Genomic DNA, 25,497 nt, shown 5'->3' on the forward strand with positions numbered 1-25,497 from the left:
AAAAATAAAAGGGTTAAAAGAGCCACAATGTAGGGGTAACCGAGCCACGATAGAGGGGTAGAAGCGCCACGAACGGAGGGTAACAGAGCCAAAAATAAAAGGGTTAAAAGAGCCACAATGTAGGGGTAACCGAGCCACGATAGAGGGGTAACAATGCACTGTTCCTGAAATAAATAAATAAATCAAATTAGATTTTAATATTATTGAAGGTTTTTTAAAACCCCTTTTACTAAACTCGTCATCAACAGCTACATTAGTTAACAACCTAACTAGCAGTTATTTGCTGACCTGTGTGTCTCTATAGTCTGTAAGTTATTTACCTGAAGTATCCTCTCACATCAGCTTTACATTTACCAAAATACATATATACTCTTTATAGGATCAAAGAAAATCTCTTGAAAGGTCCAAAGTCAGGGAATCCTTTCGATCTCATGAATGTTTAGAACTTTGTTCTTGAATGTGTTGAGGCAGCGGCGTGACGTGTCTCTGTTTGAGATCTTTTCTTCGCCACGTCTGGTTCTGTGATGGTTTGATTCCTCGGGTCTGGCAGGGATCAGCTCCACCGCGGCTGTTAGAACTGACCTTAGATCTCCACAACACACCAGATTTCACACTTCGTTTGTGCTTTAGCAAAGGGGGCAATTACTTTTTCTCAGAGGTACAGGAGGTTTTTGACAGCTCAGAGGAGGCGGGGGAGGGGGTTTCCTTTATAGCAGAACATGAATAAAAATGAGTAACGGAGCTCATTCTGTTTTTTAAATAGAAAGCCTCACCCTTTGAGCGGGGGCGCGGGGCTGTAGCCGGGTAAGGTGACAGGGCTCCCCCCACTGTGGTTCTTCTTGGTGGAGAGGTCCAGGACGCCATCTGAAGAGGACAGAAGGAGCATTAAACCACACAGGAGGGAAGATGGACGCTTTCAGATCAGTTTTCTGAGTGTTGGCTGAAGCGTCAGACCCTGCTGTCCTTATGGGTGGATACGGGAAAGAAATAGTTAAACCTGAACATATACATATATATTATATGTATATTTTATATGTATCCTTATATATATCATATATAATATATATATATATATATATATATATACAGTATATATATATGATATACATGATATATATACATATATATCATATATATATATATATATATATATATATTATATATATATATATATATATATATATATACACTGTATATATATTACACATATATATATATATATATATATATATACATATACAAACATATATATATACATATATATGATAAATATATATATTATATATGATATATATAAGGATACATATACATACATATAAACATATACATATAATATATATATATATAAAATAAGGTGGATTAGATTCCGCTTGCATTCCATCTCGCGGTCCTTCCCTGTTTCAGATCAGTTTCCAGAGTGTTGGTTGAAGCTTCAGACCCTGCTGTTCCTAAGGATGGACGTCTTTGGGAACAGACGACCTGCTTGAAATATCATGCCCGTGAGAGGAAATGCCCTTAAGAAGCAGCTGCTCCTCTCTACGACCCTCCACAGCCGGACAACCCAAAACCCTGCAGCAGATTTAATTGTGTGTTTGCTTGTTCTAAACACATAAGATCTGTTTTTTTTAAAAAACCCTCATGTTTCGCTCTTGGTTTGTGTTTCTGTTTCTCTTTGAGGGTTAATCTGCTGGATGTGGGTCACACCGACCTCGCTCTCTGACTGTGTTCCTGCTGTCCGCTTCAGCCGCTCTGCTTGTTAAACAGCAGCAGTTTCAGGGAGATTGATTCCCACAGGAATCTTGTTTACAGAAGAGCGTGGAAACACATAAAGAATATCAACGTGAAGCAGCATCATACGCCGCTACATCAACGGCTTCTCCGCATAATGCGTCCACGTGTGCCGCCCTTCAGCCCACTTCACCGCCTTGATTTTCATCAGGCACATTTAATGTCTTCCTATATAATGTTGCAGAGTGCAATCAAAATCTGATTTAGCAGAGCAGGCAGCCAGGTACCATGGCAACCATACATATTCCCCCAGCGACTGGAAGAAATCGCAGCACACGGTCAGTTCCCCGTGTTTTACCGCAGCTCTGAGCGGGAGAACGGCCGGCGAGGATCCATAAAGTTTGCGCTGAAATCTTTGTTTTTCTGCTTTTGAAGCTCCTTCTTCTTCTTCTCATTAAGGAAGTTAAAGGGCAGGAAGCAAAAACAGAGATGGTGAAGCTGTAATGCAGATATCATCACAGAAACGGACGGTAATTTGTTTGACATCTCAGTATTAGTTCATTTGTTTGTCTGAGAAAAAAGGTCACCACGCACGCCAGGAGACTTGATGCAAGAAGGATTTTTAAAATTTAAAATAAGAGATTTTCATCAAAACTTTGCCGGATGACCTTTTTAGGACCAACTGGTTCCTGTTTTCAAGGACAGCATCTGCTTCCCTTTTTCCTAAATCTGGACGTGATTACAGGATTTTTATGTTGAGTTAAAACAGCACCAGATAAACAGAAGTCCCACCGGACACGGTGACGGCTGAACGCTCACGGCGCCGGTCCGGACATAAACCAATCAGCAGAGTCGATAATCTGCGAGGTGAAGTTGACTTTCTGACCCCGCGACCCCGCATGGACCCGGGGCGGGCTAATCTCTCATCCCTACAGAAGGTGATATTAAAAGAGGAAAAGCGGAACGTGTTCGTCTCCAATCCGCCGCAGAAGAACCGCCGCTCGGATTACGCCCAGCCAGACAGATGACTTACAGGATTCACCCCAACTTTGATCAGGATTTAGGATTTCAGAGCTCGCTTTACATGTTTCCAGGTCAGATTTAAGCACTTCTGCGGCGCCGTCTTCCAGCTGTAAAAACTCAAAGGTTTGTTTTGTCCCAAACTGTTACATTAAAAATAATTCAAATTGTGCCTCCAGAATGATCAGTATATTTTCTACTAAGTTGAAAAATGTTTCAAACAATAAAAGAGGCAACATGAGGAGGAATTTGAATGAACAGAAAAAAGCACCATAAATGTGGCGTCTCATGAAGACGTTTTTGTCAGAGCTGGATGTCAAGAAAACTTCTGTTTACGGATCGTTCCGTTGTTTCTACGGGTCATTAAGGGAAAAGTCGTCATGGCGACCTCCATCAGAGCATCTGTCTCCATCCTCCCGTCATGTCACTTCCATCTCCTGGTTTCTGAAGTGAGCTCTGCGTTCTGGAGCTCTGTTTTCATGTTTCTCTGTGAAGAGTCACACCTCTGCAGAGCTTTAGGATTAATCTGAAGGTTTTTTAACAGAAAATCTACCTGAGATCTGCTGTCAATCACTCCAAAATCCAGCTTTTAAAACAAATATTTTTCTTTTTTTGTTTGTTTTAAATTAATCAAAATGTGCGTAGAATCACAGAAATGCAAATCCTGTTTTGTTATTCCATTTGCATATTGAAATGATTGTTTTTGTTTTCCTGCCTTTTGTCTGAACTCCAAAACGGCAGAAACCTCTCAGTAGGAGTCAGGTGAGATGTTTTCCTCACCTTTCCTCCGACTGCTGTCCTTCCTACACATCAGCGATATCATTAGCATAGTTATAAAATTCTATTTCTAGCAGACGCTTCAGCGTTCTTCCTCCTCTCTGGTTGTTTTTCTGCAGTGACAGACGTTTCTCTCGTCCAGATGTTCCAGTGTTTGTGTGTCCTCTCAGACTTCGTCCTCACTGACTCTTCTTCTTCTCCACTGTCGCCTCCTGCCACCTCTAATAAAATAAAGGACCTGGACTAAAGTAGATCATAAGTTGGGTTGTATTTGTGTCGACTCGGGACGACCTCGACCTCGCTGCTGCTTCACAATAAACTAAACTGAAATCCACGGATTTCCAGTTCAGCTATATGTGTCATACCGCGTGTATCTTACTATTAACATGTTTGAATAAAAACTCAATACCAACTAAAACAGTTGCATTACCTGCGATAATGCTTTTTGATAAATGTGGTCACTAAATATGCTGAAGCTTGTTACTGAAGATGCAGAAGAATTTAATGTAATGCTAAAGCTACTAAAAGACTTTAGGATGCAGAAATTTCAGAAAGTGCACCAAGAATTTTTAAGAATTTCTTGAAGAATCAAAAAAATAATTGAAAAATGTGTAAAAGGTATGAAGTCAGATATAGATCAAAAAACCCCAGTAGGTGCCAAATTAGCCAGATAAGCTAGCATGTCGCTAAAATAGTAGCTTAACTCAGAATTGGCCCCAAAAACCTTATTATATGCTAAATTAGCCACAAAAGCTAGCATGTCGCTAAAATACTAGCTTAACCCTGAATTAGCCCAAAAAACTTTAACATATGCTAAATTATCCAACAAAACTAGCATGTTGCTAAAATGCTAACTCAACTCAGAATCGACCCAAAAAAATCTTAGTATATGTTAAATTAGCCAAAAAAAGCTAACATGTTGCTAAAATATTAGCTTAACTCAAAATTACCACAATTAGCATGAATGTCCTTAACACAGCGAATGTTTTGATACCAAACTTGCAGAATTTGCAGAAAGTGCAGAAATATTTGAAGAATCATTTAAAAAAAAAAAAATATGAAATTTGCGTAAAATTTCATTAAATGCATAAATAAAAGCTTTCAGCAATTTCTGCAATCTTGTTTTTTAAAAAGCTCATTCCGGTCATTCTTGCTTGTCCTTTTGGTATTCGCACATTTTACGGTTTTTAAGATTTTATGCAATTTATGCGATTTTTCAGCCCCATTGAAAAATATATATATATATATATATATTTAAAATGTATGCAATGTATGCAATTAAAAACATTCAGCATATTCCAGACATTCATGCTTTTACTTGTACTTACACAATGTTTAAAAATTTGCGCAATTATTAAAATTTTAAGCAAATTTTGCTATTTTTCTCACGTAATTCTTCAAATATTTGTACACTTCCTGCAAATTTTGCAAGTTTGGTATCAAAACGTTCAGCATGTTAAGGACATTCGTGCTATTGAGGTTTTTAAGGCTAATTTTGAGTTAAGCAAACATTTTGGCAACATGCTAGCTTTTTTGGCTACTTTGGCATCTACTGAGGATGTTTGAGCAAATTTGGAGTTAAGATAATATTTTAGAAATCTTCAGCTTCAGCATCTTCAGGGACCACTCTAGCATTATCATAGGTAAGGCACCTTTTCTGGTTCTTATTGTATTTGTTTTAATTAGAATCTTTGGGATCCGAGTCTGGACCTGCTTTGGCTTTGATTCTGCAGAACCTGTTCATTGTTGGTTTGAACATCATTGATGAACCAACATTTTACATTTGATGGAATATTGATTCATCTGATGATGTTTCATTCATAACAAATGCTGTTTCTTCAAAAATTATGGGCAAAACTGCATTTTTTATTAATAAATATTGAGATTTTAAAAAGCATTTTATTCATGTTTAAAATCTCCATTAAATGTTTAATTAACCAAAGAGATTTTAAATCTAGAAATTTAAACTAAACGTAACTTATCAGAATAAAAAGAGGAAAAGCCGTTCTTTTTGGCTCCTAAAAGGGAAAAGCTTTTATTCTAGGTTTCCTCATCTGTGTCCCTCCCGGTTTGAGCGTCTCTGGTTGAAGCTTCTGGGAAAGTTCTGGCAAATTTTGGTTATTTTCATCACCAGACGCTTCAAGGCCTGACGGCGTTTCTCAGTTCAGGTGGATTCCCTAAACCAATCAGAACTTCAGAGGCCAGCGTGGGACTCCTGCACGGCGTGCTACACCGTTACAGCCAGCAGAGGAGGGCGGGGCTTCATGAAAGCGTGCTGGCTGATGAGAGCCGCCCCGACGGCGTGTTGATCAGAACAACAAAGCGTCCCTGAACAGAAATCTAGGGCCTGATTTCACATCCTGCTCTGAGGATAATCGTCAGAATTTGTATAAAAGGTGTTTTGTGTGTTTGGGGGGCGGTGGTGCGTGATCAAGGGGGGCGTAAATGCCTGCATCTTTGTTGTAAAAATTAAGGAGGCTTACTGTAAGCTGCTTCCAAAAAGCTGGCATTAAAGCGTGCGACCAAACCCGGCGCTGCAGGCCCGAAGCGGCGCTGCGGCGGCGTGGAGCCGGGAGCCGTTTGGTGATCAAACCGCAGACCCCCCGCTGCTTTGGTTTGATTAAACTGAGCGCAGAGCTCCTTTCAGCGGCGCCTCTCGCTGCAGAGGCGCCGCTGAAAGGAGCTGGCTCTTCAGTGATCTCTCGGATGAATGGTGCAGAGAAAGTGTCATCTGAAGTGTTTCACAAACAAAAAATTAAAGGATTTGGATTCATCTCCTTTTGGATTTGAGCCTGACGCAACTCTGCCTTCGAATCTGCAACAATGACAGACTTCTGTTTCCTGTCCTACTTCTGCGCTCTGCAGCGGCGTGCGTGCGCGGCGAGCGGCGCGGCCCTCACCCTGCTGGCTGGGCTCCGGATCCGCCGGGATCTTTTTGACGGTGAGGTCCAGCGGGCCGTCCTGGTCGGCCATGAGGAGCTTGCTGAGGACGGGGTTCTGTGCGGAGGCAGCGGCGGCACCTCCTCCTCCCCCTCCGTTGCTGGCTCCCCCCGTGCCGTTGCTGCTGTGGGTGCAGGACGGCGTGGAGGCGACAGCGGCGGAGGCGGGGCTGAAGCCCGGTCCCGGAGTCGGGGATGGCGAGGAGGAGGCGGACGATGGAGGGGAGCGCGGCGTGGGCCCGGGCGGGGAGCTGGGCGCCGGGGCCAGAGACACCGCTCTCGGCAGGCTTTGGTCCTTCATGGTGCCGTTGGGCAGGGGCGGGTCGTCCTGAGTAGTTTTTGAGGTATATTCGGCAGCAAACTGGCGGATCATTCGCTGCATGATCTCCCGAGCCACTAGAGGAATGTGAGGGTCTGAGAAACTTGGGAGGTCTGCGGAGAGAAGAGCAGAGCAACACGTCAGCGTCCCACCCTCCAGGAATCTGTTTGCTTGTTGGCATGTTCAGCCGCTTATTTATCCCATTTCATCCTGAAAATGTAATCCTGATGCTGGGCTGAAATAATCCAGAAATCGCTCTGAAGCGGCGCCTAATCCTGCCTATTGACCGCGCTGAAAGCAGCATGATATGAGTACGCACAGCAGATTATCAACTCCCTTTCTGCTCAGATCTCAAGTCTCTCCTTGGATTTGACAAGATTCTTGTTCTGGATTTCTCTGCAGAACTACAAAACACGAAGGAGCGGAGCAGCTGATTGGTTATTGATTTACTCAGAACAGAAGAGAGTTGATTATCGGTTAGAGAATTGAAAAACTACAGGATCCAAACAGGATTACTTCATCTAGAGTCAGAAGGTGAAAACATTTCATTTTCTTTACCTCCTGACTAGGGCTGAAGTGAAAAATCGTTTTCGCGATATATTTTAATATTACATTAGGTGACATATCACAGTATTTCGTTTGGCGATTTATCTTGATATTTCATTTGGCGACATATTGTTATATTTGGCTTGGTGATATATCTTGGTGTTTCGTTTGGGGAAATATCAATATATTACGTTTGGTGATATATTGTGGTATTTCATTTAGCAATATATCACAGTATTTTGTTTGGCAATATATCGCGATATTTCGTTTGCCGATATTTAATCGCGATATTCCGTTTGGTGATACTTGTATCGATTTAAAATGCCAACAAGACAACATTTAATTCATTATTTATGAGCGTCCTTCAGCATCTTACTTTTGGTTTCCACCTAAACTCCTGACTGTTTCAAAACACACATTTTTCAATTCACCAAAATAAAAGCACCATGAACCTGTGGGTAAAACCAACTCGTCTCATTTGATGATGACAGACGCATTAATACTAAGGTGGGTTTCAGTGCTAGGAAAAAAATGTTATATCACGATATAAATTCTTTACATCACAATAACAATATTTTTATGAGATACCACAATAGAGTATATTTCTATTGTTGTTCTCTGAAAAGAAAATGAAAACAATGTCATTAATTACTTTTCTCTGACTTTATTTTTTCAAGTAAAATGTAATTTATTTTGTAATTGAGTTTTTTAGTAGAAAAACACATTTTTACACAAAAGTTCAGTAAAAAAAGATAAACAAATAAAATGATAGAATGATAGAAGAGAAAGTCATAGTAGAAACTTTTCTATCGCACACACGAAATGCATCGTCGTATCGCTCAGCGCTCATAGTATTTTTAAGTGATACTCTTTAAAAAATAAAAATGATTGTATCCTAATATGAACCCCCCCCCCCCATCCCCCCACTCCTGACTATCAGAGAAAACAAAAGTTTTCTGATCATCTTTGGATCTTTTTCCAAAGTGTCTCCAGTCGTCATTTACTGATCATGATGCCGTTTTAGCACATTTTTAAAAACTTGTGTCATTTTCTAGGACATAGTTTCTGCAGAGCAGCAGGTGTTCATCAGAAATTCACGTCTGAGTTGCGGGCGGGACCATTACTGTGGAGCAACCCCGCCCCTTTTCCCGTCCCAATGGCTGAGAGCTGCTGGCCCCGCCCAGAATATTTTCTCCATTGTTACATTCAGAGTTTGATCATGTTTTCTTCCTCTGCTGAGCTGCACCTTGGCTGATTGAAGACACCTGGCAGACATAACGAGTACTGGAACCATCTACCTGTACATGAAGATCAGTGGGACGAAGGCTCTCACTGCCCTGGACCTGCTAGCGTGATGCTTCTGTGTAGCTCTTTCCTTTTGTTGGAGAGTGTGGAGGTTTGAGGACGGGTAAGACAGGGTACCTGGTGCACCTCACGCAGCCTGTCTGCTGCTCCATACACTAGGTAAGTTGGTTGGTGTCCCCACCTGTAAGTTCTGATCTCCATTTTGTAGATACGTCAGAGAGACGTTTGTTTTTATTTTAGAATAGAGATAGCCAGGCTGTGATTTATTTTGTTCTTTTTATTCCTTTGGCCCAACCTTAGTTATACCTGGACTTTAATATTTAATAAAAATGTCATCTTTATTCATCGTGTGTTCTTATGTTACGGAACCATCCAGCCCAGACTCTTGTGGACGTAACTTAATTGGGGGCTTGTCCGTGATACCCTTTATCAATCAATAGGGTCTTATTCGACTGAGTTTTCTTTTTTTTTTTTTATTAACAACCATTTGAATAAAGAAATAATCAGAAATGTAAAGTAATACTAATTATCTTTATACATGTCCTCCATCATCAATAAAAAAGAAATAAAATAATATTCATCAGAGTGGATCTTTAAATCCACTAAAGCACATGTCAACGTCAAAGCCCGGGGTCGGATCCGTATTGTTTTGGCTGTTTGGAGTTCAGCTAATATTTCGGCTACATGCTAGCTATTTTGGCTAATTTAGGCTTTTTTCTGTCTTTTAGGCTATTTTGGCTAACCTACATTTTTGTTTGTTTGTTGGTTTGTTTTTTGGGCCAATTTGGCATTCTGCTATTGTTTCAGCTTCAGCATTTTCAGCTATCAGCTTCAGCATCTCTTTAAATTCAGCTTCCAGCATTTACACTATTAGTGCAGGTAATACTATATATCTAGTTCATAATTATGTAATAAAGTTACAGTTTTAAAAATGTAGTTTTAGAGTGTTGAATAAATATTTATCCTGTTCGACCCGCGACCTAACATGATTTGGATTTCACCCCCTGTGTGATTGACTTTGACCCTCCTGACCTAAAGATCCTGTTCCTGAAGCTCCGCCCCTTCACACTGAAAACATTCTCTGTATAAACCAAAAGGAGTTCATTCAGGTTTACAAATGTCCTCTTCAGAGGACAAACTCACATTTCTGGTGGTCAGAAGGAAACATCAAACATTAAACTTCTCATGTTCTGATACTTTTATGCTGGAAAGTCAATTCTTTGATAGAAAATCCGGATCTCCTTCATCCCGTCCAGGGATCAGAAATGACAGACATTCCTGCACAAAGCATGTTGGATGACTGAGTTTTAACTCTTGGAGAAACTTTATGAGACTTTAGAAAAATCAAAGTGTTCACCAGGAATACCTGTTGAACAGGTGAAGGAGCTTCAGTTCACCTGCATGAGGTTACATTTATTTGAACATGTGAATCCTGAGGATGCAGCTCATCAACACCAACTGGTACCGCCGTCACACGTCGTCTGTATAGTGAGTGTTGAGGATGTACTTCACATTATACCGTCTGTGTTCATGTAAACCAGCCGCTGGCAGCTTTGTGTTGTTTTTACATCGTCTGCTTTAAAGAAAAATACATTTCAATCCTGAGAGGACGACCGCATGAGCTGTGAAACCGGCTGAACTGGTTCCGACCTCGCTCCCGACGCGCCGCGGCGTTTCTCCGTGACGGGTCAGCACTTCCTGCACCAGAAGGTTTTGGGGTTTTCAAGCCGTTGTCATGGTAACCCAGAAACACACAGAGGAAGAATACAAAGTGAGTTCTGCTCCTCGTTAGGAACCCAGAGCGGTAATCCAGATGGGGCTGCGGCGCCGCACAGGTAACCTGAGAGACGGAATGCCCTTCAGCGACCTACATATCCACACGGACGCTGCAAAGGTGGATGTTTGGAGAGTAGAAAGAGACGCAGTTATGAGGTCATCCCTGCAGGATCTGAAACTTTTCGTTTCCACCTGTTAGCTGCATCTAAAACACCGACTGACCCGAGATGTTCTCACTTGTAGTTTCACGGGTTTTCTAATCCCACTCGGATCAGCAGGAACCATCAGAACCGTTTTCCATTCCATCTCTAATCCCGCCAGATAAAGAGGAAGAAGAACCAACCGGCGCCGGAACCGTGGTCATTGATCGGACCGGTTATTGCAGCAGAACGGCCACAGCGCCGGCGCTGCTGATGCATTAATCTGGCGCTGGCCCACATCGTTCGGCTGCACTTATCTCCTCACTTGTCATTTTATTTGGATAATTTCATGTGCGCCAATGAGTCGGAGCCTAAATCCTTCAAATAATACATTAGCCCAAAAATGTAATCCTGAAGATGTGCGGATATAATCCGAAGATCACATGCATGCATACATGCTCATAATCCCGGCCTCTGAGGCGAAGTTTGATCCAAATAAAACACGTCGGATCAGAAATATCTTTTTTCTTTTTGCATTCTTGACTCTTCTGCTGTTGGATTTTGTTTGTGACGACTAATTGTTCTCGTCTTCTGCACGCCGTGACTTTGTTTACACGCTCGCTGTCAAAATAATATCTACACAAACATGTCACACCGGCGCCGTTCACATGCAGCCTCGCCGTTTGAACCGTCTCCCGAGAAAATCTCTCATTAGAGCCGAGTCCGGAGCTCAGCCGCCGTGTTTTCCCGCCATCCGCCGTAATCTGGACCTGATCCCAGGTGTTGCTGCGACTCGCTGTCGTGACTAATCCTCTGTTAGTGTGATCAGACCGCAGCGGCGTACACAAACGGCCCACTCGGTAACACCAGCTGCAGGAATCATCCCCAATAAAAGAGCTTAAGGAGCAGAACTAAACCGATCTGCCGCCTTATTCTGAACTCTTCTGCAGGCTCAGATTAGAGCTCGCCGCCCGCCGCTCGCCGCTGCTCATCCCGATGACACACCCCAGCCTGAAGATCGCTCCAGTGGCCGCGCTCGCCTGGCTGAATATGCACAGATGTGTGAAAGCACAGATTAGCCACGCCTCCTTGTCCGCCGCTGCAGCTGCTCACCTTCCACTAGACTCCTCCCACTGAGGTGCCCCCCCCACGCTGACAGCACGGACTGATTTCCATTACAGGGTCTTTAACAGGCGGGCGCCCCGGGGAGCGGGTTAGCGCTGTACGCTGATAATGTGGCCCATTTATACGGCTCCACTTTGACAGGTGGGGGTGCCCCCCCCCCCCGGGGTCTCCGGGGAACTCCGGAGAGCGGCGGCGGCGGTTTCAAAGCGAAGGTAGAGGTGAGGTAAAAACACGGCTTAGGGCTTTTATTTTGGAGGATTTTCATTGTTCTCCGTCAGTCATTGAATGATTAAAGTTTCACAGTAAATCTGGTAAAATTCTGTTTTAAAAATGGTTTCAACTATTTCTATTTGCCTAAATAATATTTTTCTAATATTCTTAACTGTTCTAGACCCATTTCATCCAACTCAAAGTCAATTATTACTCAGACTTTTATTTTATGAGGAACAAACTTTCAGCTGATCTGCAGGTAACCAGGTGAGAGCTTTACTGTGGAGCAGTCACATGATCAGGGACGAGCTGATTGGCTGGAAGGACTTGTTTGTTTGGTGCTGTTTTAAAGAGGTTAAACAACAGCCGAGGAACGCTAAAGGTTGGATCTCCACTCAGTCTGAACGATCCAGATCGAGAACTAGATCTAAATCCAGATCTAGAACCAGATCCAAAAATACATCCGGATTGAGAACTAGATCCATATCTAGATCTAGAACCAGATCCAGATCTTGAACCAGATCTTGAATTTGATTCAGATCTAGAACCAGATCCAGAAATGCATCCAGATCGAGAACTAGACCAATACATAGATCTAGATCCAGATCTTGATCCAATTCCAGATCCAGAAACACATCCAGATTCAGATCTAGAACTAGACCGATATCTAGATCTAGAACCAGATCCAGATCTTGAACCAAATCTCAAACTTGATCCAGATCTAGAACCAGATTAAGAACAAACCCCAAATCCAGATCTAGTACCAGTTCAAGAACTAGAACCAGATCCAGATCTTGAACCAGATCTTGAACTTGATCCAGTTCTAGACCCAGATCTAGATCTTGATCCAGTTCTAAAACCAGATTCTGATCTTGAACCAGATCTGGAACTAGACCCAGATTTAGACCTAGAGCCAGATCCAGGTGCAGATCTAGATTACCCCTCCCCCCGTCCTCTCTGCCTGAACTCCATTCAAACGTGTAGTTGTAGAGTTAAATAAGCTAATTCTTCTGTAACAGTTCTGGTAAATCTGTCCGTCCTGGGAGAGGATCTCCTTCATGTGGACATCCTCAGGTTCTTACTTTTTTTTAAGAATCCTTTTTTTTAAGGATTTGTTCCTCACAGAGGAGGAGGGTCTAAGAGCAGAGATAACCATTTCAGTTTATTAATCAGATTTTGTTTCTATTTTATGACTTTCTGCTTCTCTATGACTTCCGGCATGAAGCCCAATGAGACCATTGTTTCTGTGATGCAGGGCTAAAGAGACTCGGCACAGTTCACTTTAACATGTCCGAGTGCGGAACAGGTACGACCAGCTGAAGAGAACACTTGTACTGTAATCGCTGGGATCAACTTAATATTGTTGATAGTGTAAAAACGTCACTTCTGTTAATCGTTAGATATGATCGGAGGATTTCTGAGCTTCATAGAATCATCTGGAATGATGTTGATTCTGTAAACAGACTGTAAACACTGGAGCTAAAACTGTTAAAGGGTGAAGAACTCAGATCTCAGAACCAAAACGACCTTTCATGATGGAGGTTCTTCTACACACAGAGGGTTCTGCAGCTCGACTTTTATTCTATAACAGAACTTCAAAATAAAAGCTTCCCAGAAGAACGCTGCGTTTCACCTGGAGAATAGGAGCTCTGAGCTTCTCCAGACGCCGAGTGTGTTTGTGTTTGTGGGGTTTGTTGTGTTTGTTGTGATTGTTCGGTCTGGTAAAGTGTGTTTGTGTTTGTGTGTTTGCAGGCAGCTCTCCGCGTGAGCGCCGATTGAATCCGTTTCATTTATCTTTGATTAAAACACAAAAACTCAAAAACTTCCATCTGTGTCACTCTCAACCGAACCAAAACCTCTTGGACCTTTTTCCCGCCGATCCGCCGCGGCGTTTCTGTGACTCAGCTTGGAAAAAGTCGTTCTTTATTTTTGACTCAGCAGTCCTTCAGTGACTCATTAGAAAGAAAAACTCCTGCAGCTAACTGGTCCCCCGTCAGCCAGCAAGTGATGCAAGACTTGGAATTCTAAACAAGTCCCTCAAAGGCCCGGTCCGCTCTGATGAGACACTGATGACTAATGTGAGACCCAGCGCCGCCGCCGTCATCTCCATCTCTCTCCTCTGAAGCAGACTAATCCAACGCCGTTCTCTCATCGTCCAACAATCCAATCGAGCTCCTCCAAAGCATCTCTCGTAGTAACGACAGTAGGAGGTCAGAAACACAAAAGGATTCATGGTCTGATGTGGTTTCAGCGACTGGAACTCACAAAAATACATCTGAGAGAGATTTATTCAACAAGAATGAACATTTATCCTGAAACGCTTCACCACCACAACACACTGATGCTAACTTATCTTCATGGAATGTAGGAGGGGCCTAAAGCCCGGTCCGGTCTGGTAAGGAGGGGTTCGGTCCAATCAGGTCAGATCGCTTCCACCGAGCGGTTTGTTTTGGTGGTGTAGACCGCTAGCATGCTGCTAGCTTACCCCGTATCACACCGTCGACGGGGAACGTTAGCGGTTCCACCGCAGACCTGCTGGCGTCTGCCGACACTTTCAATATAGACTCGAGTTACGCCCCAATATTGTCACAGCTGACCTGGATCACGTCGAGGGGGGGGGCACCAAAAAGGAGACCATGACCAAAACTGGACACTAGTGAGAAAATAGTTTATTAAATAAACTGTGTCCTGGAAACAAACAGACAAACCAAAAGGGAATTGGAACCTGGACCAAACAGAAGATCAGTCATGGAGACCGATGACCGTCAGAGTCAGCAGCTCCCCGAACCAAAACTACCTAAAGAGAACAAACAAAGCCCACAAACTAAGACTACCAACCCCAAACTAAAATAACTAAACCCAGCAGTGGAAGACTGCTGAGGACAAAGAGCTAATATATTAGCGCAACATGTGATCAACGAGGCTAACAAGTCAACTAAAGTCGTTAAATCACTAAATCTGTAAAACTTTTCATTAAACTTCTCAGAGCTTCTTCTTCTTCTTCTTCTACTGTCAGTAGATGACACTGATACACACCTAGTGACCTCTAGTGGCTGTTAGTGGTAAAATAACAAACATGAACCTGTTTAGGTTTTAAAGAGTCACATCTAAACACAGAGTAGTCCTTCGTTTCCCAGCAGCCTCTAACCTTTACCACCGGAGCTTTAGCCGGGGATCAGCCGTCTACCGTAACTCTTCAGCGCTGATGCATAAATCAGCTGATTCGGTCGCAGAAAAATACATTTTACCAACATTTTACCAACGCTAAGTGATGCATAGAGATGTAGCGCTACGTTTCATCCCATTTCACTGATCACGTATCCGCGGTTACGGTGCGTCGAAAAGCGTTTGGTATTTTGGTGTCGCTGAAAATTAAAATAAAAACATTAAAATTAACTTTAAAAATGCACTTATGGGTATTTCTTTATTCGAGTCATTGTGAATCAGGAGCAGAAAAAACATTCTTAACCACAAGCTCCGCCCCTTTCCGATTCATCCACTGGATTTCCTGGTCTGAGCGGGAATCTGGATCAGAACTTTACGGCTGGATAGAAACGATATTTGATCACCACTAATGGTGGGGGTGTGAGGGGCTGTAAGATAGTGGGAGAGTGTGTAAACAGAGAGCTCTCAGCAACGGGGAGGGGGAGAGGGGCGGGGTTTCTCCACACCCGGTCTCCCTTGATAAAGAGATCTAATCCTGGTAGATTAAAGGTTAAACCAACAGTCCCGCCCAAAACTCAGAGGTGGATTTCTAATGAACTCCTGCCGCTCTGCAGAAACTATGTCCTGGAAAATGACGCTTAAAAAAAATGTCTAAAAACGGCCTCATCATCATGAAAAGATCAGAGATGATCTGACTGAATCAGAAATGACATCATGGTTGTGGCGGGTCCGGACGCCGGGTCCAGACGCCGGGTCCAGACGCCGGGTCCAGACGCCGGGTCCTGACGCCGGGTCCAGACGCCGGGTCCAGACGCCGGGTCCAGACGCCGGGTCCAGACGCTCGGTCCGGACGGCGGGTCCAGAGCGGGTACTGACCTTTTCTGTGGAACACAGCATTGAGGAAGTCTTGGGCCTGTCTCTCCAGCCGGCTGATCCGAGACTGCTCCTGTTTGAGGTCCTCACAGTCCGACAGCGCGTGGCTGCGAGCGCCGTTCTCCACGCCGTTCTCCTGCGCACACAGAAGGGGAAACACTCAAGCTCCACAAACGCCGGATTGTTTGGGTTTCCTCCACTCGAATCGCCTCTTTCACTTCAACCTGATGAAGCCGCTCGAGCTTCTTCTGCCATTTTGTGTCTGTTTTATGCTCCATTTATGTCAGCAGTCATCATATCTGAGGTGATTTTAATTCTCTTCTTGTTAATGATGTAAATCCTTCGGTCTTCTTCTGTTCAGTTATCTCTGAGTGTAGATGATGAGGTTTTATTTGAAGGCGATGGCGGTTAGGGGGCGGCGCCGCCGCGGTCGGGCCCTCTGCCCTCCATCGGCTGGCTGCAGCCGCCGGCGCCGCAGACGGCTGCTGGGATGGACGGGAAGCTGGCAACACCTTTAAAGCAAAACCTTCCTTTGATTTGTATCCGAGGAATTCTGCCGCTCCGCCTCCTCGCCAGGGACCAAACTACCAAAATAAACCCCTGTGACCCCGAGAGGCCGCGACTTGTTTTGTTGCAAGCGAGCAGCAACTTCTGAACTTTCTGACAGATTTCCCTGCTGGAAGCGGCGCCGCTTCTGCAGCACAAAGACGGAGCTGCTGGAAATGTGCCGCTAATAGATTCTATACATTGGGAAGCGATGCAGGTCGCTTCCTCCAACCGCACAGAGCAGCAGACGGTTCAGACGGCCGTTATTGAGGCTGGAAGTCACATCTAAACAACAGCTGAGTTCACACCACGGATCGGAGTGGAGCCCGAGGAAAACAAAAGACTGCAGCTTTTCTCTGCAAACTGGAAAAAAACTGGTTGAAAACTTTTAATCATCATTCTGTCTCCGTTCTGAAGGATCACGTCGCAGTTCTGCTGTCTGACTGAACTTGGAATTTCACCCAAAACTCAGAGTTTGCTCTCAGAGTACCTGGTGAAGACGACCGGATGACCCCCTTAAATGATGACATCACAGGGGGGGGGTCTCGTGTGTCCAAAGGGAGTTTGATATTATTATGGGATGGCCTCAACGACTTGGTGGCCATTTTGTGGTAAAACGTGAAATTTGACGATTTTCTTCATTTTACCACAAAGTGGGAAAAAGAAAACGTTTGTTTGAGGCAAAGAAAATCAATCTACAACCACGACCGAAGTATCTTTGACCTCGGGCAAAAACGAATAAAATCTTTGACCTCTGTCCCATCAAATAAAAAAATACCCATTTCCTTTAGTAGCTTCTTTCAAACTGTCCCAAAACCTTTGGGAATCTGTTCTTGGGACAGAAACGTTGGAATCAGAATTCGTAGATTTGGAACGGCGTTAGCATGACGAGCTAGCATAATAGGCGTTGTGCTATGTCCTGAAATATGGGAGGATTTTAAATATTTTATTTTAAGCTGAACAACACGTAGTTTACCTAATATTTTATACCTATTTATGCTAACTCTTTTGGCTAATTTGGAATCTACCGAGGCTTTTTTTTCATGCTAATTTGGTGTTTAGCTAATATTTTAGCAACATGCTAATGTTTTTGAAAAATTTAGTTTAATGAGTATTTTTTGGCTATTTTTGAGTTTAGCTAGTATTTAAGCAGTGAGCTAGCTTTTGGGGTAATTTAGGATAGCTAGTATTTTAGCAACATGCTAACCTTTTTAGCAATTTTGCTAAATTTTTTCCAGAAATTGAGATCAATTTCAGCGCTCTTTCAAAGCTCTGTAATGAAACTTTAAGTCTTTTAGCAAATGTAAGATTTTGTAAATATCTTTTCAGTGAATCCCTTCAGCTGGTAAAGTAAATCACCTTCTTCTTAGCATCATTTTAAAGCCTACTTTACCTACTTTCATAGGAGCATTCACAGTAGCGTGATGGTAATGCGACTTTTTGTGTGAACCTTCAGGTTTGGACTTCTGTCAAACATTATTCAATATTCTAATATCGTTTCAATCTTTTCCTCTTTTCCGAGTGCATCTTTCTTTGACCTCGTGCCTGGACTCCGGACTCGCCATCTTTAGCCTGGCGTGATGCAGATCTACGCCAAACGCCAGCAGAAACGTGTGAATGGGAGTAAATGGGGGCGGGGTCGCCCCTCGGCGTTCCCACTGAGACTTTAAGGGCCTCCATTATTTCCCAGACAAAAACAAATCTTCATTTTACCCATCAGCCATCTCTGTCGGTGGCTGGCTGGACTCAGATCAATGAGTCAATGTTCCCGCCCACACAGCTGATGGTTGAGAGGGTGGGAACGCCGGAACAATGAGGACCTGCAGCAGGAATCCGGGACGAAAATGTTTTTAAGCCGTTTGATTGACAGGAAAGGTAATCAATTATTAAAAATGGCAGGACCCCCCCCGCCCGCCCCGTGTTTGATTGATTTTCTGTTCGGGTCCTTCCTCTCTTTGGCCCCGCCCCCGCTGGCATTAGCATGAGCGCCGGGCAGGTGGGGGGAGGAGGCTGAAGGGGGAATTGTGTTGGTTTGAGGAGGCAGATGGCTGACCTCTGAGGGCCGTCGGGGTCAAGTCGAAAAAACAAACCAACAATTGAAGCGTGGGGGGGGACCTCCCCCTCCACACTCCTCCCCCGGTCGCTCCTTCACACCTTTGTTTCATGAACTTCCATGGATTCTAGAGACTGAGACCGAACGACCTCCTCGGAGTCTCCCACAGAAGGTTTGGAATTCCCAATCAGGAGGAGCCGGATCCAGCCGGGAGACATCTGACCATCCGGGTATGAAAGGACCTAAAACAACCGAACCGGAAGAGTGGTTCTCCGACGGGAAGCTTCAGGAATGCCTCAGAATCCCAAATCTGTGTCTCTTTTTTGCGGCGCTCTCCACCTGATGACCCCATGAATAAAACTCGGCGCTCTGCCTGCGATGCAGATGAGCGAAATTATTGTCCATGATTATCAGTAAATGAAATCCTACATCCTTCATCTGCGGACAAATGAGGTCTCCTCCAGGTCTACCGGAGCCTCCGATCGGCAGTTCAACTTCCTTGATTGAAATTTATTCAAATCAGGTAAAAGGATGAGTGAGTTAGTCCTGACGGCGCCGCCATCACAGCCTCTTGATTCTAATGAGGTCGTTTACCGTCACATGGCGTGGCGTTTAAAACCGTCATGGGGGCGGGGCTAAAGCAGCATCGTTTTTCTGTTTTTGAGGAAACGACGGGAAAGTTTTGGCTTCACAGCCGAACGAGGAGAGACTGAAGCTCAAGATGATCACATGATCACTGCAGTAACATGGAGTCAGACCAGGAGGAAAACAGAGTAAATAAAAAAAAACATTTTTGGAAACTTTAAATTAAAAAACAATCTTAAAAATATCGAACATTTGAATGAATAAAAACTATAAGATCATAAAAATGTTCCTTAGAAAAAGCTGCAGATTTTTCTCAGACTTTCTATAATTTATATTCAGACTTTTTGTTTTCAGTTCATCCTAATTTTACTTGGGGGCGGGGCTTTGAGCCCATTGACTGTATCAGAGAACTGGACTGAGCGTGTGTGATGTCATCATAGAAAATGGTTCAGAGTTCAGTTCCAGCTCCAACCAAATGGAGTCAATTGAGTTAACCTTTTTCAGCGACGAGGACGCCGCCATGTTGGAACCAGAAGTGGGCAGTGATTGGTCGTTTCTATGGCAACCACTCTGGCCAATTAGGATGGAGCTTGTTGGGAGGCCACACCCCTAACGTTTGAACGCGAGCTAAATAAATCTGTAAACATTAGACGTGGGGCCAGCAGGCTCCTCCTACTTTCACGGAGGCATCTGATTGGTCAGTTTATAACTTGAATAACTTGAACTACAGAAAATATATCAGGGAAGAAAAATAATTAAGAAAATGTTAAAAATGTATCAGGTTAAACTGAGTTTATTTCTTTTTGGCTTCTTGGACGCACTTCCTGTTTGGAACGCCAGGGGGCGGAGCTACAAGAACCCAGTTCTATTATCCAGTCAATGGCTGAGGCCACTCAGCCAGTCGTTGGCGGCGCCGGCATCACTCCTCCCAAGTGACGTAGACGAATGACGATTCTCTCCACGGTTTGGTCCATGTTTGAGCCAATGGGCTCTAAGCCCCGCCCCCAGGTGACATCATAAACAAGAGTCTGAATTAAAACTTAAATGAGGCTGAAAACTGAGAGAAAGAAGGAAAATGAGAAGACAGGGGTGTTACTAATAAATGTCTAGCAACGTTTGTAGGTTTGATGTTTCTTTATTCAAGTTTATCAGTTTTCAAATTTTCAAAAATTATTTTTGATTTTATTTCATCTGTATTTTACCAGGAAATCCCATTGAGACTTACATCTCTTTTTAATCTACTAGAAATTAAAAAGTTTTTATGTTCATATTTTGTATAAATTTTTTCCTAACATACAAATAACAAAATATAAGTTGAAATAAAAATTCTTAACTGAGGTTTAAGAAAACCAATGATAACAAAATAAATCTAATGGAGCCGAGAATGGATTTAAAAAATTAACTAATTAATCAGAACAACTTCTTTTGTTACAGAATTCACTGAACACTTATTATCTGTGAACAATAAAAATAAAACTGGACATTTAGAAGATTTATTCTTAAATAAGACTGTCGATCAATTAAAACAATCAGATTAATCAGCCGTTTGTGATTGATCGTATTACTCTCCGTGTTCTACCGTTACGTTTATGAACATATAAGTTATGGAGGTCAAACCGAAGGTGAAACTCGTTTGAATATCGACGCTTTAATTCTGTCTCAAATGTTCACAGACGTAACTTAAGAATTATTTCTAACAATGCTGATGTCACTGACGCTGGGGGAGGTGGGCGGAGCCTATTTTCAAAGGTGTGACTGTCAGGTGAAGTGAAGCCTGCTGGGAGAGTTTTGCTTTATGCCTTAAATAAAATCCCCCCCCCCCCTTATATAACAGCAGCAGTTCTAAAGTTGGTTATTTATGCTCGAGTGGCTGAAAGAGTTTTGATAAATGACGATAAAAGAGTCATTTCAGCTGCTGTCACTGGGGGCGGGGCTGAAGTTCTGATCCGACTCGGACGGGTCAGAACTTGGGAGCGATGGGAATCACCGACAGGTTTTTCCCGCTCCTGGATCTCCAAACGTGTTAGACGTAGGGTCACATGACCCGCTTACGTCCATATTTGGTCACGTGGGAGCAGGCGGGGTCAATTTAAAGAGACAGACTGTGACTCAGACGGAACTATAATTGTGTCACGAAGATCTTATGAAACGAATCTGCTGTTCGGATGATCCTCGTTTGGGGATTTAAACCTCTGATTCTCAGTTATCACTTTTGTTCGGATAAATGAATAAAACCAGATTTGAGTTTAGAGATTTGAAACCATGTCAGTCATCGATGAACTGCTCTGGTTCTGTAAAGAGAAAAGCAAACGGGTTCGTCCCACTTCTGTAAATCTCACTACGGTTATCGAATATTAAACACAATTACAGACAAAGGAAATCATTAAAAGTGAATAAAAGACAAATCTAGAAAAAGGATCTCATTTGTTAAATATTTCAATAAATAAAACTGTTTTTTGCTATTTAATGTATCAAAACTTTCCTTAAATCCTTCGTTGTTGGATTTTAATTGCAGTAAATAAAGATGTGAGTGAGTTTTCCATCCTGCTCCAACAAGCATCAGCTCATCGGTTTTCCTGCTTCGTTTTGCCCCGACTGCCAGCCTCTCTCCTCTGGGGGTTCTGGGACAGACGGCGGCCGCTCGGCGAGCGTCCTACCTTGGTTTTCTCGCGTCTCAAGCAGCAGAAGAGACAGTTGTCATCGAAGGACCAGTCGGACACTTCCTCCGGCTCGCAGTCTGGATCAGACGAGAAGAGACAAAGCAGTGAGCGCTCTGACAACTGCACACTTATTTCTTTACGCGACTCTTCTCAGGTCTGCCCCCCCCCCATGATTTCTTCAGTCGCCATCAGGATCCGCTGACAGGAGCGTCCGTCTGAAGCCGTCAGCTGCTTCAAACGCCGCTCGCCGCGCTGTCTTCATTTACTGTCTGATCTGCATGAAAGTTTGGAAAGTTCACCGCGGCGCTCCGGAGACTCGGCTGCGTCGTTTTTAATCTGCCGTGTCCCCGAGTCCGCCGAGCAACAACAGCAGCATTAAAAAGATTCTGCTTTAATTACACGCCGTGATTAATGTTTACTTTCTGTCAGGAGAGCGGCGTGGAAATGGAGCGCTGTGATTGGCAGCCGAGGAAAACTCCAGAACTCCCAGAATCCTGCATGAATATGTTTTATTTAATCAGGAAGTTCCTAAGTATGAACGAGTGCAGATCTCCTTTTAATCCAGATTGTTTAAACAAAAGATCAGATCCAGGATTTGAGGGAATATCGGGACAAACATCCGGAACGTCAGACCGACGCGCGTCTGTCAGAGATCTGAACCCCACAAACATGCAGCAGGAATTTCCCGCTCCTGTTGCTGCGCGTTCTGGGCAGAAGTCATTTTCTGGGAGAGCCAATCATCTCCGTCCTCAGCGCTTGGCACTGAGCGCGCTCAGATCGCGACAGGTGGAGGAAGCACGGCGTTCAGAGGACGGATCAGAAACGGGAACATGGGTGAGCTGAGGCGCTCCCAAACATTCCTGCAGCTCAGAGGACGATCCGGCTGATCCTGGCACTGCAAGATCCTCGGGATCATCCGAGGATCTTGTGGTTTTATTTACACATTTTAATGTAAACATAAATCTATTGCAAAGGGATGATCCCGGTGATCCTGGTTCTGCGGGATTGTCCCTTGGGAAGCAGTTGTTTTTTAGCCCTAATGTAAGGATAAATGTACTACAAATGAAAGGATGATCCTGGTGATCCTGGTGCTGCAGGATTCCCAGGATTGTCCGTTTATAAGCAGGTTCTTCTCCAGCCTCAATGATGATAAATCTATTGTACGTACGGAACAATATGGGTGATCCTGGTTCTGTGGGATCCCTGGGATCAGCCCTTTGGAAGCAGTTTTTTATTCAGCCTTAATGTAAGGATAGATCTACTGTGCAAAAGGAGATGATCCCGGTGAATCTGGTGCTGCAGGATTCCAGGATTGTCCCTTGAGAAACTGTTTTTTTAAGCCTAAATAATGATAAATCTTCTGTACATAAAGGATGATCCCAATGATCCTGGTGCTGCAGGATCATCGGGATCAAACGCTTGAAGCAGTATTCTTCCAGCTTCAATAGTGATAAATCTACTCTATAAGGAGATGATCCCAGTGATCCTGGTTCTGCAGGATTCCTGGGATCATCCCTTTGGAAGAAGTATTTTTTCAGCCTTATTGTAAGGATAAATCCACTGCTCTAATACCCGGGTTGATCCCGGTGATCCAGCAGTAGATCCTCAGTGATCCTGAAGGATCCTGAAGCTCCAACGTTGCAGCAAAGAAAAGTTCCTCATTAAACTGCAGAGAGAATCAGGAATGCTGTTCTCCTGAAGACGCTGAGCTGCATCTTCTCTCAAAGCAGATGGCCGCGCTTCCATACATTATTGTGTCTAGGCAACAGCCCCTCCCCCAAAGAGGCTCACCTTGCATATCTTTGCATGATTTACCATGAAAACAGACGTATGCGTCGTGGCGAGGCCGTGAGAGCGTCCTGAGCCTCAGAGGAGCTGCAGCAGAAGCTCTTTCACCGCCTCGGAAAACCGCCGCCTGGTTTCCTTCCAGCAAACCCTCATCTCTACGCTCGCCAGCATCCTGTGATCGATCTGCGCCGAGTCAAGAGCGGGTTCACGTCCGCCGAGGATCGTCGGTCTGAATGATTGTCTGTTTCACCCACACGCACGCTCCGGATCCGGGGGGACGGCCGCGGCGATGTTGCCATGGCGCGACACTTGAGAGAGAAAGCCGGAGTTCAGTCCGACGCCGCATCAGATGGAGAGGGAGCGGCGGGGTGGAGGGAGCAGGAAGCAGCGAGCGGAGTCAGCTCCGCCGGGAGAGCTGGGTAACACAAGCGCCGAATCGATGTGGTCACCAGATCCTCTGGAAATGCAGCGCACGTCAGATCGACACTTCATACTGCAAAGATGTCACCTCTGGATCCGCTCAGACCAGTTCAAACCCCATTCACCGTGAAACGGAGGGCGTCGCCGTTCCCAGACCTTACCCAGAATCCTCAGAGCCGCAGTTATTACAGCGGAGTAACACAATCACATCAGATCTCTGAGAAGGATCGGCGTTTGTAAATGACCTGGGGCGGCGTCCAGCCCGGCCTGCTGCCACGCGTGCTCATGGCGGGCTCACGGCGTGCTCACGGCGCCCTCACGCTGCCCTCACGGCGCGCTCACGGTGCCCTCACGCCTGGCGCCCTCACGCTCGGCGTACTCATGGCGCCCTCACGGCGTACTCACGGCGCGCTCACGCCGCCCTCACGCCGCGCTCACGGCAGGCTCACGGCGTCTTCAGGGCGCGCTCACGGCGCGCTCACGGCGCCCTCACGCCCGGCGTTTTCAGGGCGCGCTCACGACGTGCTCACAACGTGCTCACGGCGTGCTCACAGCGCCCTCACGCCCGGCTCACGGCGCGCTCATGGCGCGCTGACGGCGCCCTCACGCTCGGCGCCCTCATGGCGCCCTCACGGCGCCCTCACGGCGTACTCACGGCGCGCTCACGCCGCCCTCACGCCGCGCTCACAGCGTACTCACGGCGTCCTAATGGCGGGCTCACGGCGTCCTAACGGCGGGCTCACGGCGTCCTCACGCCGCGCTCACGGCGGGCTCACGCCGCGCTCACGCCGCGCTCACGGCGGGCTCACGGCATGCTCATAATTAATTTACACAATAAAAACAATCGTCTCTGCATTAGGGCGCCATCACCGGTTTGCCTGCTGACCCGTCTCTCTCTACTAAACACCTTTATGCTGCTTTGGGTTTAATGACCTGCAGGTCTGATCCAAATATCCCACAATGCCGTTTGGTTTTGTGTCCGTTTCATTCAAGGATTTGTTTCACAATAAATCATCCAATAAAGCAATTGGTTCTTCAGGCTGAAAGCTCAGCGATCAATTTGGTAAATCCTGCAAATTGTCTTAAGGTCAGGCCACGCCCTTACTGTTCTCCCTGGATGGAGGGGGAGGGGGGAAGCTCCGCCCACATGCATGACAGATTTCACTGCTGTGGACGTCTGACCATTGATTTTCATCAAACTCTGAACAATGAAGGCCGGAAACGTTTGGAGACGAAGATCTTTGTATAGAACTGCAGCTGCCCCCCCCCGACCATTCACTGTATATGAGAACTGGAATGATTGCCCCTCCCCCCGGATGTTCCAAACAGGAAGTGTCCCCAAGACGCCAAAATCCCATAAACTTCTATGCAGAACTAATCAGCTGTTTTCATTCTATTTGGATTTGATACTTTTTAACATCTTCTTAATAATCCTTGTTTTTATTTTATTTCTTTATGACGAATTATTCAAGTTATAAACTAACCAATCAGATGCCTCAACAAAAGTAGGTGGAGCCGACTG

The 25,497-nt window shown here is 44.7% G+C and overlaps 1 protein-coding gene across 2 annotated transcripts in view; it reads right to left on the minus strand.

Annotated features, from left to right (window-relative positions):
• lcor (ligand dependent nuclear receptor corepressor) overlaps positions 1-25,497 on the minus strand; it is an 85,673-nt gene that overhangs the window by 12,305 nt on the left and 47,871 nt on the right. For both annotated transcript variants that reach the window (XM_024290043.2, XM_024290044.2), the window contains exons 3-6: positions 21,765-21,844; positions 15,927-16,059; positions 6,426-6,896; positions 774-864 (exon numbers count right to left, since the gene is read on the minus strand). In XM_024290043.2, the coding sequence (XP_024145811.1) occupies positions 774-864; positions 6,426-6,896; positions 15,927-16,059; positions 21,765-21,844 (775 nt within the window). The remainder of the gene's footprint in view (positions 1-773; positions 865-6,425; positions 6,897-15,926; positions 16,060-21,764; positions 21,845-25,497) is intronic.

The sequence above is a fragment of the Oryzias melastigma genome, linkage group LG1 (assembly GCF_002922805.2).
Source record: "Oryzias melastigma strain HK-1 linkage group LG1, ASM292280v2, whole genome shotgun sequence".
Lineage (NCBI taxonomy): Eukaryota > Metazoa > Chordata > Actinopteri > Beloniformes > Adrianichthyidae > Oryzias > Oryzias melastigma.